An 18,142-nucleotide genomic window follows, 5' to 3' on the forward strand; every position below is an offset into this window, starting at 1 on the left:
TGCCGACCGTAAGAACCGGATCTCTCTCCAGTCAGGTTTAATTAAGCCAGACACCATAAATTTCCTCACGGACAGAGACAGGGGTACAAGCTGTCACGTTCCTGCACTGGAAATCACTCAAGCCTGCAGGATGGATGAGATTTAATCAGGATAGGGAGTCAGGGGACTCAGGAGCTCCGTGAAGCACGTCTGCTCAGTCAGACATCCGGCCACGCCTTCACTCCTACCCCCTTTACCTTCCCTACCTGGACATCCTGCACCCATGGATGAAGTGACCACCGCCATCTCAGACCCCAGTACTTGACCCACGGCCCCAAGATGTGCCTCCCCATCTAGCCTATTAAATGCCAAAGCAACCTGGCCCCTTCCTAAAGAGGCTCGGTCACCAGTTTATAAATGCCTTATCCCCTACCTAACCTGATAGTCGCTGTAATGTAGATCTCAGTGGTTTTTATTTTGAAAACCGATAATTTTTGAGCAAGTTATGAATGATAGATTTATGCTAGTTTATTAATGCCCAACTGGGCGTTTTTTAACTTTTGACCAAGTGGGCAATGTAAGAAGTGCATTCCGCTGACCAATCAGCGTCATACACTTCTCTCCATTCATTTCCATCTGTACTCTTAGCACAGAGTGATCTCACGAGATCACGCTGTGCTGTGTGAGTAAGTCCCACAGAAACTTTACCGAAGTGTCGGGAGTGTGAATAGACCTCGCATCCTGGCTGGAGGAAATGTCTATTCACTCTCAAGACACTTCGGTAAAGTTAATGTGGGTGTATATGACAGCACAGCGTGATCTCTCGAGATCACGCTGTGCTGTGAGTACAAATGGACATGAATGGAGCGAAGTGTATGATGCGGATTGGTTGTCATACACTTCTCTTTACAACGCCCACTTGGTCAAAAGTTAAAAACCGCCCAGTTGAGCATTAAGAAATGAATTAGCATAAATCTAACGTTCATAACTTGCTCAAAAATGATCGTTTTTCAAAATAAAAACCACTGCTATCTACATCACAGCAGCGATCAGATTATGTAGGAGATAGGGCACTTATAATCTGGTGACAGAGCCTCATTAAGACTCCTAGGAAAACCATACCTTCACAAGCGAAAGCGGTCTGATAGTAAAGCAATTCAGTTAGATAGATAAGTCTGGTACTCTTATTGACACAAATTTAATACAATAGTCAACCTCAAAAGAAAATACACAATATATTTCCGTAATCATTTTATTTGAAAAGAAATTGTTGTACATTGTACAAACCCATTACTACCAATCAAATAAATATAGAGGGAAAAAAAGTGTTACAATTGGCAGAATTTGAACCAATTAAAATGCCCAGAACATGATGCATTTGTGAGAAATCTACAGATGTCAGTGGTCACAGACATTAATGTTGTACTTGATGTGCGCAGACAGAAAATTAGAAAACGGTTATTAGAAGAGATGCTATATGATAACAAAAATATAGAGAGATAAACCATTTAGGTGATGTTTTCACAGAAATTTCATTTACTTCGAATCTGTGAAGTCGATAGCTTGTATGTGTGTACATCCCACACATACAATAGCCGGTTACATAGTTATTCAGCCACTCTTATTTCAGTTTCACATCAAATGGGAAAAATAAATTTCATGTGTGTTTTCTGCAGGCCTGCCAGCTTATCTATACACTTGGTTAAGATTTGCGTTGCCCTATATCATGGTAGATAATTTGATGCAGCACCATGTCATAGCTTTAGACGTTTGCTACAAAACTTGCAGCTACTACTTTCCTGTCCCATGATGTATTTTACAGGTTACAGTTTAAACCCATGAAGTAATAAGTCAACATGTTAAGATCTTTCAAGGTCACTAAAAAGATTAAAGGAACACTAAACCTAGAAGTAAATGTAAACAGGAGATTTATTTGCCCCTTTTTCTACATGTTTTTCACCACAGGGGTTAATTTCCTGCGCGATCCGTTCAGTCGTCAGCTGGGGAATGGCTTAAAATTTTTGCCCTACTGCAGACAGGGCAGAGGGCTCCTGGTCCACCCAATTGTCTTTATAGTTAGGCTGGATTCACACGTGTGCGCCTTTTGCACACGCAAAAAACGCGGCGTTTTGCCTGCGCAAAAGGCACTTGACAGCTCAGTGTGGCAGCATCATATGATGCGCGGCTGCGTGCTTTTCGCGCAGCCGCCATCATTATGACACTCCATTTGGATGTTTGTAAACAGAAAAGCACGTGGTGCTTTTCTGTTTTCATTCATCCTTTTGACAGCGGTTGCGCGAATCACGCTGTTCGCACGGAAGTGCTTCCGTGTGACATGCGTGGTTTTCACGCACCCATTGACTTCAATGGGTGCGTGATGCGCGAAAAACGCTCAAAGAACGGACATGTCGTGATTTTTACGCAGCGGACCAACGCTGCGTAAAAATCACGCACATGTCTGCACAGCCCCATAGACTAATATAGGTCGGTGCAACGCGCGTGCAAATCACACGCGTTGCACGGACGTATATCCCGTTCGTCTGAATAAGCCCTTAAGACACAGGATAGTGAGGAGGGGAAACATGGCTGTGGAAGGTTTGTGGGGGGGGGGGGGGGGCTTCTCCTTTTGGAGAGGGCTTGCAATAGACCACATCGTTGTGTACTTATTTGTCACATGGGTGAGAGAGCACGTACTGGGCTTTAATATTTAAAAAAAAAGGAAGAGCTCCTGGGACAAACTGAGTTCTTTATACGTTTCTACGTTTTACTTGTAATATAAAACAAATGGGATCAAACAAGAGGAAGTGCTGGGATATATTTTATTTTTGGCGTGCGCATTTTCTATGTTTAGTGTTCCTTCAAAGTTAGTGCTACTTAAGTTGGGGTATGACTAAGGGTCCTATTACACAGCCCGATGTTTGACTTGTAAACAAGCGCCCATTAACGAGACCGCTCGTTGATCCGCGCTCGTTTGCTCACCATACATTTCTATCACGTCGGCAGCACATCTCTGTTTACAGAGGGAGATGCGCTGCTGACTGATATTTTAGATTGCAGAAACTATACGATCAGCCGATGAACGAGTGTTTGCGCGTTCACCGGCTGATCGTTGCCCTGTTTGCACAGGGCAATGATTGGGCACAAGCGTTCTGTGGACGCTCGTTTGCTTGAATAATTGGCTTGTGAAAAAGGACCCTAACTGTCCACCACTTGTTTGCATTGAGCGTCACAATTTTATTGGATTTGCTCCTATGAGCTGCGTACAGGACAGGAAAGTGTCGAGCTAAAAAAAAAACCTTCTTGTTGGTGTTATCAGGGATGCAGTATATGCAAAATTTCTATACACTTCTGATTTGGACAATGCATTTAACATTCCTTAAAACCACATTGGATTACTTTTCTCACTGAGGATTTAATAAGAAATGGCAACATGTAGCGCCTGAATGCCATTTTATAGTGATGGATTAATACACCATTGAATTCCGCATGCAGAAATACATAAATCAAGAATATGACTAACATCATACAATAAATATTTTTGCTGCTATAGGATGTTATAACCGTATAGGAGGAGCACTGTAACAATTGACCTTTGTGCTGGCTGATGTGTGTAAGAACGGACTGCAGGCATGCATAGTGAATCATGTACATTCTGAAATCAAAAGTGTGCGCTGCCACTAACAACTTTGTACTAGTGAAAACCACTGCAGTGAATCAACTCTTGGTAATTAGAAAATGTACATTTTATTGTAAAATATTGAGGTATATTACCAAAGATAACCATAACGCGACAGCTCCACAGGTTTCTGCAGCAAAAAAGTTCTGGTCAATGAGTTAGAAAAGAGGCAAAAAAGTTATATAATAAACTGGGATGGACATTGGATCCACACTTCACACAGTCAAAGGGTATCCAGAACGTTTCAATTTATGTAGGATGAAACAGTTTTGGGCCAACCAGAAGTCAGGCAGTCTCAGCTCGAGCATCTATAATAGTTACAATTTATGGAAGATAATACAGTGTCAGATAGCATTCAACGGTCAATGAATGAATAACACCACACACATTCACCATATGCATGATTCTTTTTATAGGGAATGTAGTAGGAGTTAATAATGAAACTTACAGCCCTGAACAAAAAGGTCATTCTCATCGCAAATGTCTAGGGGAGACAAAATTGGTAGAAATCAAGCCTTAGCGGCGGTGATGGGAAGCGTCTGCATTTACAATTTTTTTTTTAAGCCATTTTCACTTATGGAACATTGAACAACAAGAAACAAAATTTTGAAGAATGCAAACATCCCTCAGCAGCTATGGAGTCACATAATAAAACATCCCCTTTCGATAACATGAGACCCAAAAATAAAAAATTAAAAAAAGTTGAACTGTCAAGATCAAGAATTTATTTTGAATTAAAAAATGTTTGCTAAAAATGAAGGGACTGCATAAAATACAACTTAATAAATTAAGCCTTCATGGTCTGTCAGTATACTTGAAATGTCTATACAAATATATGAGAGCTCTCTCTGTCTTTGAGAACAACTACACTTTGTCCAAGGTGTGACTTAACAAGAACATTCTCCTTACATAGTCGTAACCATAAAGCTACCATGGAACGTCCGTACGAAGGAACATTTGCACTTCCATCCAATAAGCCAAATGTAGAGTAGTGCTACTGTCCGTGGAATGAAACCGCACCAGGACAGACACCCGGTTATGCGGCGTCTGTAGAAAGCTCACCTTATTCACCCTAACTTGCTCTTTTCTATGGTCTAGCATCTGATTGTTCTAAAATATTTACATGTGAAGAAATGCCATATTTCAATTACCGTACTTTTTGAACAGAATCCAATATGTAGCTACTTACATAAAAAAATACCAATACTGCTTTGACTAAACAGTATTCTTGGAATAGATATATATATTAAAAAGTAAAATCACAAAATTAAATGAACTGTAGTCTACAACAAATGTTGATGGCTAGTTTAGCTGCCTGAAGCAGATACCGCTGTTAACATGATTATGAAAATACATGGCCTACAAGAAAACAGAAGAAGTCAAAGATAAAAAGACACTGGAATGAATAGTCTTAAAAAAAAAAAAAAATGCATTCTAATAGTCAACAGGAATAAGTCACTCCACGTGTGAAAATGGCTTAGAATTTGTTAGTCTGTCTAAATAGAGCGCAAACAAAACAGAAAACATAAGTAGGTCAAAAAGGCACAAATAACAAAACCAGAAAGTAAATTGACATGGTGGCTTAAAACGGAACAGGTACCATCTTTAAATATTTTACATGTTAAATAGCAAAATGGAAAAATATATATATATACAGCAGCAACACAAATGTAAAAATGACTACAGAAAACAGTGCGTAGACCCTCCTGAGTGTTCACATCAACCACTTCAAAAGACTGTCATTGGTATTCGGATTCCTAACAGAAATATTTCTCTTTTCTGAAGTCCTGGCCTCTTATCCAGGCAATGTCGGATTTTTGCTTTGCAGGTTGAAAAAGTAGAGTCCTATTCTCATCAAGTAGATAAAGATGGTTTGGAGTAAGGCTGTCCTATTGTTGCAATAACCAATGTACCTTACAGTAAACTGACCCCAAATAAAATAAAGATAAACCGAGTTAGATAGTCTACATAGCTTCAGTGTTCTGTTGTGAACTATCGCCTTTAGCCTTTTTGCAAGGAGGCGCACCATCATCAGAATCCTGTAGGGGAAGGAGAGGAGAAGATAAGAGTTCTGGTAAATGCAGCAAAGTGTGGGCAGGGGAATCACAGGCTCTCTCTCTAGGAGCATACTAAATAAAATCATACAAAACGACACTCAACATTGAAATTGCAACACCAAGAAGGGCAAGACATAAGGTTATATAAATTGAGGAAGTAGCAAGTGTTGCTAAAATCTGCAAATGATCACATTTTCAAGCACCTCGCTCCAATCTGTGGCATGTGGGAGGAGAATTAAAGCCAGATTGAAAGCAACGTTTTTTTTAGCCACATGAAACCTCAAAAATCAAGTGGTGTGGGATGATTGTGCGATGCCTCCTGTTCAGTTATCGCCACTAGTCGCAAACGGAGAGGGATAGAATCCTTGAACTGAAAGACCCTGGTTTATTACTCCAGAAGATCGCTACACGCCTAGGCTGAGATGTCAGCACTGTTCAACGTTGTTTCTCCAGGAGGTTAGGAGAATAACAATGAAAAGGAACGACAGCAAGAGGTGCGCGGAGGCGAACATCTGCACGGACGAATCTTGATTGTAAGAATGGCGCGTAGTGATCCATTCTGTACTGTAAGTGAAATTGGACGTCACATCCCAAGCAACCAGTGTCGACACAAACCATCAGAAGGAGTTTGCGCGACATTGGACTACGAGCCAGACGTCCAGCTGCTGGTGTTCAATTGACCACACGCCACCACTCTCAAAGGCTATCGTGGTGCACAGCAAGACGGCAATGGAGGTCTATCGCTGAGTCCCGCTCTGGTCTCGGATGCAATGATAGCCGGAGATTGGTCTGGAGATAACACGGGCAACGCCACGAAGAGGCGCTCACAAAGGGAGCGACACACCCGTCCTACTCCCGAGATTATGGCGTGCAGTGGCATAATGTTCAATAGCCAGATCCCTCTAGTCTTCATTTTAGGTATACTAAGGCTGGGTTCACACGACCTATTTTCAGGTGTAATGGAGGCGTTTTACGCCTCGAATTATGCCTGAAAACACGGCTCCAATACGTCGGCAAACATCTGCCCATTCATTTCAATGGGTCCTACGATGTACTGTGCTGATGACCTGTCATTTTACACGTCGATGTCAAAAGACGGTGCGTAAAATAACAGCCTCGTCAAAGAAGTGCAGGACACTTCTTGGGACGTAATTGGAGCCGTTTTTCAATGAATCCAATGAAGAACAGCTCCAAATTACGTCCGTAATGGACGCCACGCAAAACGCGAGTACGAGCAATTACGTCTGAAATTCAGGAGCTGTTTTCGCCTGAAAACAGCTCCGGAATTTCAGACGTAAATGCAGTTATGTGCACATACCCTAACAGCTCGGAGTTACATTGATTTTTTTCGTAGAACCAGTGGTACGGCCAAGTGTCCCAGAAGCCGTTTTTCAACAGGACAACGCCAGGCAGCATGTTGCTCGTGCTACTGTGAGCAGTCTGCATGGTCTAAAACATGGCCTGCAGGGTCTCTGGTCTGGTCTCCCATCTAGCACATTTGGGACGTCATTGGTCAGCAATTGCAAAGGGAACTGCCAGCAGCCAACCTTGATTATTTGCGTGCCCAAGTGCATTCAGCGTGGCATAACATTCCTCAACCATTAATAACCTCATTGATCGCATGCCAAGGCATATAAGTGCGTGTACCGCTGCGCATGAGGCTCATACTCTATACTGAATAAATCAAGATGTTTGGAATATTTTGTTTCCATTTTTTCATCATTTTCATATCATTAACATGTCTATCGATCCTGTGTTTTCCACAATTTCAAAACTTTTCCTTCTTGGTGTTGAGGAGTGTATATACTCCCTGGCTCAGTATCTCCTCGTTTTTCCTATGCTCAGATATGGTAACACAGGGTACCTGATAGAACTGCTTTAACCCCTTAATGACCAGCCCATTTTAAACCTTAATGACCAAGCTATCTTTTATGTTTTTCCATCGTCGCATTCCAAGAGCTATAACTTTTATTTTTGTGTCGACATCGCTGCATAAGGTCTTGTTTTTTGCGGGACAAGTTGAATTTCTTTTTTAATAGCACCATTTTGAGGTACATATTTATTGATTAACTTTTATTAACTTTTTTTTGGGGGGGGGGGAATAGAAAAAAACCTGAGATTTCACTACTCTTTTTTGCCTCCTAAATCTACGCCTTTTACAGTGTGGTACGAATAACACAATAACTTTATTCAGTGGGTTGTTAAGATTGCAACTATACCAAATTTGTATAGATTTTGTATGTTTTACACAGTAAAAACTCACAGAAAACAGCAATTTTTCCATCGTTTTTTATTTAATTTTTTACGGCATTCACCATGCCGGTTAAATAATGTAATAGCTTCATAGTCGGGTCCTTACGGACGCGGCGTTACCAAATATGTGTAACTTTTTTACTTTATTTTGTTTTTTTTAATAGTAAAGCAGTTTGTAAGGGGAAAAAGTGGGTTTTTCAATCACATTTTTTTTAAAACTTTTTTACTAGTTCCATTAGGGGACTTTAATATGCGATCCTCCGATCGCTTTTATAATACACTGCAATACTTTTGTATTGCAGTGTATTACTGCCTTTACGTTTAAAACAGACAGGCATCTGCTAGGCAAGCATTCACACAGGCAGACCTGGGGGCCTTTATTAGGCCCCCGGCTGCCATCGGAGACACAGACACACGGCAATATTATCGCCGGGTGTCGGTGGGAAGAGAGGGAGCTCCCTCCCCTTCTCCAAAACCATTCCGATGCGGCGCTCGCTATTGAGCGGCGCATCTGAGGTGTTAAACGGGTGAGATCAATACTTATATCGATCTCACACGTTCGAGCAGGGACGCCCCCAGCTCTCCGCTACATCTGGCAGCTGAGAGCAGGGAGATTTAACGACTCCCTGCTCTGTTTAATTATTCTGATGCAGCGACGTGAAAAGGCTTATGCATCAGAATAAAGCCCATTAGTGGCCACCGTGAAAAGGCGTATTGGCGGTCACTAACGGGTTAAAGAGTATCGGTCAGCTCTCCTGACGTGTGTTTTAGTAAACACTAGCATTCCCCATAAAATAAAAATCCTGGGGCATCTTTACTGTTCCGGTTATTCCTCTTGGAAACGTATGAATAAAATGACAACTGGGTACTACCATTCCCCTTATCAATGAGGGGTGTCTGTCTGTACACACTGATGCGGTCTATTTAATGGTGACAATGTCAGACGCTTTAGGGACGCACCCTATTGACAAGCAGAATGGTGACACCCAGTTGTCAATGTATTCATACATTTCCAGAAGGTATAAGAGGAAAAAATGAAGAGTTCTATGAAAAGGTACTCTAGAATTGTCGTCCTCTCATGGGGAATGCAAGTAGTTAGTATTACAGATCTCTCAGAAGAGCTGACAGGTCCTCTTTAAAAAGATTCTCTGTCACCAGTTTAGAACTGCTCTCCTACCTAATCTAATAGGCGCTTTGATGTAGATAGCTACGGTTTGTTTTTGTTTTAAACTTTTATTTCTGACCAAGTTATGAACATTTCAAAATTTATGTAAATTTGTTCTTAATGCCCAACTGGGCGTTTTTTTTTTTTTTACTTTTCACCAAGTGGGTGTTGGAAAAAATAAAAAAATAAAAAGTGTATGGCGCTGACCAATCAGCATCATACACTTCTCTTCATTCCAGCACAGCTTGATCCACAGCACAGAGTGATCTCGCGAGATCACATCATCCCGCAGGTCCTTCACCGGAGCGATGGAAGGCTGAACGGACATCGCCTCCAGTCGTGCCAGGATGTTTATCCGAATCTGCAGCGGCTGGAGGCGATGTCTGTTCATCCCTCCATCGCTCCGGTGAAGGACCCGCGGGATGAAGTGACATCACAGCGTGATCTCGCGAGATCACACTGTGCTGTGGATCAAGCTGGGCTGGAATGAAGAGAAGTGTATGACGCTGATAGGTCAGCGTCATACACTTTTCTTTACAATGCCCACTTGGTGAAAAGTAAAAAAACGCCGAGTACATATCTTCCCAAGGGGCAGTAATAGAATGGCCTCTCTCTGGTAGTCAAAGGCTAGTGTTTGTCATTTTGCAGATAGGATCCATTATCTTGAATTACACAGGAAAGCGCTAGAGCATTCCATTAGTAAAGGTCCATTTAAAAGGGGTTATCCGGGGACCAAAAATTTGCTTTGCATTCATATTTTTAAGGAAAAATAAGTCACTTACTAATATACTTTAATTAAAAATTCGGTACTAAATGGTTCAGTTCAAACCAAGTGAATTGTTCCTGGAAGTCTTGGAGCTTCTCTAATATTGATGACACGCCCCCACACGACTGAGGGTTTGCTTCCTGTGCGATTCGTGTCGGCGTGTCAATGGCATGACCGCAAGGGGCTGTCACATTGCCCATTACCAGAGTCACCGAGCAGAGCATCAGCTAGCGCTTTGCTCTTAACATTTGGTCAGTGACTTCAGGGGTTTCCTATCGCTGGAGTTCCCTGAGCAGAGCATCAGCTGATGCTCTGCCTGGGGACTCCAGCGATAGGAAACCCCTGAAATCACTGTCCATATATGGACAGTGACATTGGCAGCAATGCTGGAGTCCCCGGGCAGAGCATCAGCTGATGCTCTGCGACTCCAGCAAAGGAAACCCCTGAAGTCACTGTCCATATATGATGACTTCATGAGTTTCCTATACCTGGAATTCCTAGGCAGAGCATCAGCTGATGCTCTGCCTGGGGACTCCAACATTGCTGCCAATGTCACTGTCCATATATGAACAGTGACGTCGGCAGCAGTACAAGAGCACCCGAGCAGAGCATCAGCTGATGCTCTGCCTGGGGAATCTCGTACTGCTGCCGTCATCACGGTCTTCAACTTCAGCTATAGGAAACCCCTGAAGTCACTGACCAAATGTCGGGAGCAATGCTTGAGTCCCGAGCAAAGCGCTAGCTGATGCTCTGCTTAGGGACAACAGCAATAGGCAATGTGACAGCCCCTTGCGGTCATGCCATTGATAACACGACGACACGAACAGCACAAGAAGTAAGCCCTCAGTCATGTGGGGCCCGAGTCAGCGCGTCATCAATATTAGAAAAGCTCCAGGACTTCCGGGAACAATTCACCAGGTTTGAACGGCACTATTTAGTACCGAATTTTTCATTAAAGTATATTAGTAAGTGACTTTTTATATAAAAATATGAATGCAAAGCAAATTTTTGGTCCCCGGATAACTCCTTTAACATTAAACCATGCCTAACCTTTCAGGTGACTTTACAGAATAAGCGGTCATGTGTATGTCCATGAGCAAGAACACTATTTCTGGCTAATATAGTACTTGTATTTTTGTTTTCCTCTCTGCAGGCTCTCCAATTCTCCGATTTCTCTGAGCAAGTGGTTGGAGCCTAACTGCCATCATGTCTGCCATACACAGAGAGAAGAGCACATCCTGCTGTCTCTTTAGCACACACATAGAAGCAGCTGCATGGATGACATTATATACAGTAGCAATAATGAGCAGTGTAGCTGTGAATCCAGCGCTGGGGTGAGAAAACACTTACTAAAAGCTGCTGCAGCATATGTGTTGCTCTACCTTTCCTTCTGCTCTCCTACTTCCCCTCCCTATCTCCATCGACTTCTATAGGCACCTATAACCTGATCCTTCAGTGAGCTGATCGTCCGTTGTCTCAGGAGACATAAAAAGCAGTTAATTCAGAGTGAGTGGGGGAAAGCAGCCTGATAAGTGGATTAAAGCATTTTTTTTATTAATTAGATTACAAAAGTTTTATATTTGCTTGTCCTATTGATTTATGCAAAGTTTGTTGAAAAGTTAGTGTCCATTTAAAGCCGCTTAGTGACGATTAGTGAACAGTGTTACGTAACTCATTATTTTCTTCCTAAATGCCTACACTTCTAGCGCAACATAAAGAAACTCGGTCCTCACAGATTTATCAGCACCTCTCAGGAGTACATTCATCACATGGGCTCATCAACAGTTCTTACCTGAGAATTTTTGGAGGTCTCTGTAGCGATCTCTTTATCAGCAGAGCTTTGCGTTTCCGTTTTCTCTGAATTATTTAGTGAACTTTCAACGGACGACTGAGAATTTTGTCCTGAAGTAACTAAAAATGGTGAGAAAGAAAACAAGCTCATGAAGAATGTTCATTCTCCCCACGTTAAAGGTTTATTAGGCAATTACGTGGGATATGAGAGCTCCATTACGGTTTTGCCATGAATATACCGGTTATTGAAATAGACCCATTTGCAATTAGGAGTGCGCTTCCCTCAATTTTAAACTAAAGCTAGCCACACATATGGCAAAAGTCGGCCGAAGTGGCGGATTTTGTCCATTTTGGACGACCATCGATTGAAAAATTAACGCAACTACCATTCGCAATGGCCAACAGCCGGTTTTCGTCTGCTGAAAACATTGTCGACCACGTTAAAAAAAACGTTTTCTGTGGTAGGCCGAAATTACATGTGTACGGCCAATCATTTACCACTTTGCGAAAGCTACAGTCATTTTTTATTTAATTTTTTTTTTTTAAAAGCGACTCTGATCGGCCAGTTCAGTCTACTGTTGCTGGTGGGATCGGTCGCACAAACGATTTCACAGCCGATCATTATCTTATGCGTATGGACAGCTTAAGGGTATGTTCACATGCAGCAGATTTAAGATTTATTGCAGAAATTTCTGCGACTGAAAAATTAATTCAATACATGTTAATAGGGTTCTTTCTGCAGCATGTACATGGATTTCTGCAAGCCCTATTGAGATAAAAGGGACAATTACAAAAACTTCTGCAACAAATCGGTCACGTGTGAATATACCCTAAACGTCTAACTATTGCACTAGCTTCTATTTCTTTGCAATGATCCTGGAATGTAGCGCAGGTTTAGGTCATGGAACGAAAACCTTAGGATCACAAAAGAAAGCATTGCAAAAAAATAATTCAAGTAATGGGATAAAGTAATAGGAATTATACATGAAACTCTAGAATGTAGATCTAACTCGTGTATATTTTACTCAACAATACGTAGGCATATGGTGTAGAGTAGTACCTTCAGAATCCTGGTGTTCACTGTTATTGGAGTGGGCCTCCTCAGACTTCATCTCAGTACTGTCTGCCTGTGTGTTTAGGTTGTCGGGCGCAGGGCTACAATTGCTGCTGTTCTCCTGTTTTATTGGGGATGCATCAGCTATTGAACTCTGGTTGCTATTATCATCTGAAAGTTAAGAAGTGATCAATTATTTTAAATATTTTCTGTGCTGTAAAAAATACACTTAAAATCACAATTAAAAGGGTTCTTCTGGGTCTTTAAAAGTGATGGCCTATCCATCGAATTTGCCATATTAGATTGGTGGGGCTCTGACTCTTGCCACCCCATCTGATCAGCTGTTTAAAGGGGCCCCTTTAATGTTTACCAGTCACAGCTCTGTACTTAATAGACGCTGTGCCTAGTATCACCACTACAGCTTCATCCCATTCAAATGAAGGGAACAGATATGTAATACCAGGCACAACCGCTACTAAAAGTATGCAGCAGTGCCATATGGAGCAGTGTAAACAATGAACATGGATTCAGCCAAAGTGCCACGGTCCCTTCAAACAGCTGATAGGCAGGGGTGCAGAGTGAAAACACCTTCACGGCTCTGTTCACATCATGTTATGCAAACATATTTGGCGCATGCGCCAGGAAAGCACCCGGCACAAACACTGAACATAGCCATAGGCCTTGTCCTTTTTGCCTCCTTAAAAGTAAAGGGGTCATTATTTTTTTTTAAAATTCATTTATGTTTTTATTTAATACAATTTTATATGTACTTTATTTTTTCACATAATATGTTTGTTTTTTTTTTTACACTACTGGGGGCTGCCATGTTTTATTTAATCTGTGTATGTGTCTCTTAACGACACATACACAGATGGAATATGGCAGCTACAGGGCATAGGACATAATGAACGGGACCAGTTCGCTACATCCTGCGCTTCTGCCATCTCGCTCTGTACTGCGCAGTTCAGGCTGACCAAGCATAGAAGCGAATTTGTAGCGTGAAAGCCGGTGCCATTTTGGTGAAGACCGGCTGCAGGTAAGGTGTGTGTGTCGGGAGGGCGCTCGACAGAGCTCGGCGCTGTTCCTTCAAAACAGCGGATTGGCGTCTATGAAGGATCAGCGACACACGAGCGCCGCTGATGCTTCATCGTTTATTGCTCCTACTGTGAATCAATCCCTAGCAGCGGTTCACAGTATTACAGCCTTCTCCTATTCACTTGAATAGAAGAGGCATTCGTAGTAGGGGCAAGGAACGACAGCGCAGCGGTGCTCGCCGCCGTTCATTCCAAACAGCTGATTGGCGGCTATGAAGCATGAGAGGCACACGAGCACCGCTGATCCTTCGTTCCTTGCTCCTACTGTGAGCCGCCGTGTAACTACATGGCGATTCACAGTAGGAGCAAGGAATGAAGAAGCAGCGGCATATTACTAACTTTTTTGTTTTGATTTGCAGTTTCCACTGGACCGTTTGGACTACGTCGTAGATTCGTTGGACTACGAGGATTTTTTTTTTCTTCTTTTAAATAAAATGGTGAAAGTGGTTTGTGGGGGGGGGGGTTTATTTCAATAAAAAAAATATTTTCTTATGTCTGTGTTTAATACTTTACTAGCGCCTTAGTAATGGCAGTCGTCTGTTTGACGACTGCCATTACTAAGGCGGGGCTTAGTGTTAGCCAGTAAAAAGGCTAGCACTAATCCCCCATTATTACCCCGGTACCCACCACCACCAGGGGGTATCGGGAAGAGCCAGGTACGATCCAGTACCCAACCACTTGTAGTGATGGTCGGGAACTGGGGCTGCCGCAGGCTGGTATTATTAGGCTGGGAAGGGTCAAAAACAGTGGTCCTTCCCACCCTCTTAATGCTAGGCTGCGGCTGTTTTATTCTATCTGGCGGTTTTGTTTTTTTAGACTTAATCAGCCAGATACAATAAAGCAGCAGCCTAGCATTACCAGAGTGGGAAGGGCCATTGTTTTTGGTCCTTGCCAGCCTAATAAGTTCCCGACCATCACTACAGATGGCCGGGTACTGGATCGTACCTGGCTCTTCCCGATACCCCTGGTGGCGGTAGGTACCTTTTTACTGGCTAACACGAAGCCCCACATTAGTAATAGACATCAGACAGACAACTGCCATTACTAAGGTGGTAATAAAGTATTAAAAAACAGAGATATAACTCCCTGTTCACACATAGCTTGCTGGTGCTGATTTTGATGCAGAAACAGAGTTGGAATCAGTGCCATAGAGCCCCCGAAATCTCCCCGCATTGATTTCAATGGGAGGCAGAGGCATTTTTTTCCCTGGATGGCTTTTGACTGTTCGCGGGTAAAAAAAAACCTAAAAACCGGTGTTTCCTTTCTTGCAGGTTCCGCCTCTGATATCCCATTGAAATATTTTCGGACGTCTTTTTCGTGGCGCTTTTGCCTATGGTTCTTGCATTAGCTTCAATGGCCGCGGGTGAAAACAGCGGAAAAAAGCACAGGCAGTTTAAAAATCGACTTAAAGATTCCTGATGGAATTCGGAGTCAGATTTTTTTTTCTGCTTGCAAAACAACTCTGTGTGAACAGGGCCTAAGGGTGTATTCACACAGTGCGGTTTTTCTGCCTTTTTCCCGCACGGCCGAAAACCACATCGAATCGTGCATGCGCTTTTACCACAATTTTTTCTATGCGGTTTTCGATTGCGTGGCGAAAACGTGGTAAAACCGCACTGTGTGAATACATCCTAAGAAAATAATTTTTTATTCAAAAAAAAACTCCCCCGTACAACCCTCGTTATTTATTTAAATTTTTTTTTTTAAATCGAAGTAGTCCATTGTATCTACGACGAAGTCCAAGTGGACGAGCAGAACCTGTAAAATAAAAAAATAAGTTAGTAAAATAAAAAAATTCTCACCTACAGTGACTTTGGTCTTCTCCCTGCACCGCAATAGAAACTACAGGCCAATAAAAAATAATTCTCTTAGGGCAGGTTCACACGCCGCTTAAAAAAAATACCAAGAAACGCTGTGTAGACATGTAAAATACAGTAGCGTTTTTTGTGAAGCGCCTTTTAAGATACAGGCGTTTTTAACGTATTTTTCATGTGTTTTTTATGCATTTTGTTCGTACTTTTTGCAAGTTTTTTTGGCACGCAATTAGGACTCCCATGGACTATGGGAAAAATTGGCGTGCTTTACGTGCTAAAGAATTGACAAGACGCTTATTTATTCCCTCAACGCGTTTTTTTAAAAACGCTCACGTAAAAAATTGTGTTTTATGTACCAACGTTGCACTTTCCCAATGGTGTAAATGGGAAGCTTAATCAAGCATTTGACGAGTTTTTCGGCATGAAAAATGCTGTGTGAACGTGTCAACTGAAAACTCATTCACCACAGGGTCTTCCCTCTTGACTTTCATCATTCTTAGGCCTCATGCACACGACCGTAGCCATGTGCACGGCCGTGATTGTCGGGTCGGCCCGCAGCGGAGTGTCACCCGCAAGCCGCCCGTGCACATGGCTGCGTCCATTATTTCTTATGAGCCTGGACCGCAGAACTGTGAAAACCACGGTCGTGTGCATGGCCCCATAGGAATGAATGGGGCCACAATTCTCCCGTGGATTTTCGGGGGAACTGTGGCCGCAAAAGCACGTTCGTGTGCACAGGGCCTTAGCCTTTTACCAGCTGCCATTGTAAAAACACTCCCAAAATGGAGCTGCACAATGCTTAGCAATTTGGAGACACCTTTTCCTGGCTTGTAGCCAAAAATAGGGAGGGGGGTGAGTCTCCCTCCCTTCCACATTTACATCAGCTGTAAATTAGGCTGCTTTGCCTGGTTCACTTTGCTGTAATTCTGGGAAGTGCTTCCTCTGGTGGCCAACATAGGAAAACTTCAAATTATTTAACTTTTAATACTTTCCACCATGTGGAAGAAAAAAAACAAAAAAAAAAAAAAAAGATACAGCAAGAAAACCTATACAAAATATAATAAAAAGTAAACTTACTAAAAAAAAAAAAAACAACTTTTAATTCGTGACACATTCCCTTTAACCCCTTAAGGACACGGCCAATTTTGGTCTTGAGGACAGAGCAATTTTTTCAGATTTCCCTCTTTGCATCCCGACGCACATAACTCTTATTTTTTGTACGACGTAGTTGTATGAGACTGTTTTTTGCGGGACGAGTTGTACTTTATGTAGGTACCATTTTTTGGTACAAATACATTATCGTTTAATTTCTATACATTTTTATTATGGCGAAAAGGAAGAAAAAAAAAGCAGTTCCGCAGCAGTTTTAATATTGATTTTTTTTTTACACCATACACCGATCATAAATAATGTTATACATTTGTTGTACAGGTTTTTACGGTCGTGGTAATACCAAATATGTCTATATTTGTTTCATGTTTTGGTACTATTTTAAAATAGTGTTTGTGTATTTTTTTTTTTTTACTTTTTATTTATTTATCATTATTTTTTTTTTACATTCATTTAACTTTTTTTTTTTAATCCCATAAAGGGATTTATCATTTTGATTTTGTAACTGTAATGTACTGGCATAGATCTATATTCTAGTACATTAGCCTGTTACTGATTGTACACAGGCAGTTGTTAGGGCATACCTCAGTATGCGCTAACAACAGGAAATAAGTTCAGACAGCCCTGGGGTCCTTCAATGGACCCTGGGCTGTCTGGCCATATGAGTTGTGGGCTTTGATCGCGTCAGTTATTTTCTGTGACGCGATCAATGTGCAGTCCCCCCTCTTTGAACGCCGCGATCTGCTTTCATCGCGGCGTTCAAAGGGTTAACGGCGGAGAGAAGATGTTTCTCTCCTCTCCGCTGTCAGAGCGGGGCCGTGGCTGTGTATTACAGCCGTTGCCCCGCTCTCGATCGCCTGCAGAGACGGCTGTCACACAGGACGAGAATACTCGTCCTAATGCGCCAAGTACTCGCCGAGGAGGACGAGCATTCTCGTCCTGTGTCGGCAACCAGTTAATGGTGACATGCATACTTTTTCCTATTCAGTGGAAAGAATATTGAACATTGTGGCCAATGAGAGATATAAACTACTGCATGGCTATACAGTGGCATACGCCGGAGGTATACTCCGGACTTATTCCTCTGAGATCCTTACTATCGACTTACACAGCACAAATGCACAGTTCTTGAACTGCTGTAGTAACCCCCCTGCCTTATGAACAGTTAACCATGGATGGCATGGAAAATAGTGATACAAACCGCTCTTCAGAAGATAGACGGAAATCCCAAAAATCCAGTCCTATCACTAGGCTACATAAAATGTTATTCCGTATGAAAGAGCATCTTCAACTAACACTCAGGCTCAGATGTGGAATGACATGGCTGACTGCTGCCAAGTAGCTGTTCTCAGTCTCTGCTGTCAGCACAGTGACAATACAGCT

At 42.2% G+C, this 18,142-nt stretch overlaps 1 protein-coding gene across 4 annotated transcripts in view; it reads right to left on the reverse strand.

Moving 5' to 3' along the window:
• Positions 1–1,215: 1,215 nt before the first annotated feature.
• BCL7A (BAF chromatin remodeling complex subunit BCL7A) overlaps positions 1,216–18,142 on the reverse strand; it is a 31,278-nt gene continuing 14,351 nt past the window's right edge. For all 4 annotated transcript variants that reach the window (XM_075834269.1, XM_075834262.1, XM_075834253.1 and 1 more), the window contains 3 exons: positions 12,748–12,912; positions 11,689–11,807; positions 1,216–5,694 (listed from right to left, as the gene is read on the reverse strand). In XM_075834269.1, the coding sequence (XP_075690384.1) occupies positions 5,620–5,694; positions 11,689–11,807; positions 12,748–12,912 (359 nt within the window). In that variant the 3' untranslated portion in view covers positions 1,216–5,619. The remainder of the gene's footprint in view (positions 5,695–11,688; positions 11,808–12,747; positions 12,913–18,142) is intronic.

The sequence above is a fragment of the Rhinoderma darwinii genome, chromosome 1, assembly GCF_050947455.1.
Source record: "Rhinoderma darwinii isolate aRhiDar2 chromosome 1, aRhiDar2.hap1, whole genome shotgun sequence".
NCBI classification, from domain to species: Eukaryota; Metazoa; Chordata; class Amphibia; order Anura; family Rhinodermatidae; genus Rhinoderma; species Rhinoderma darwinii.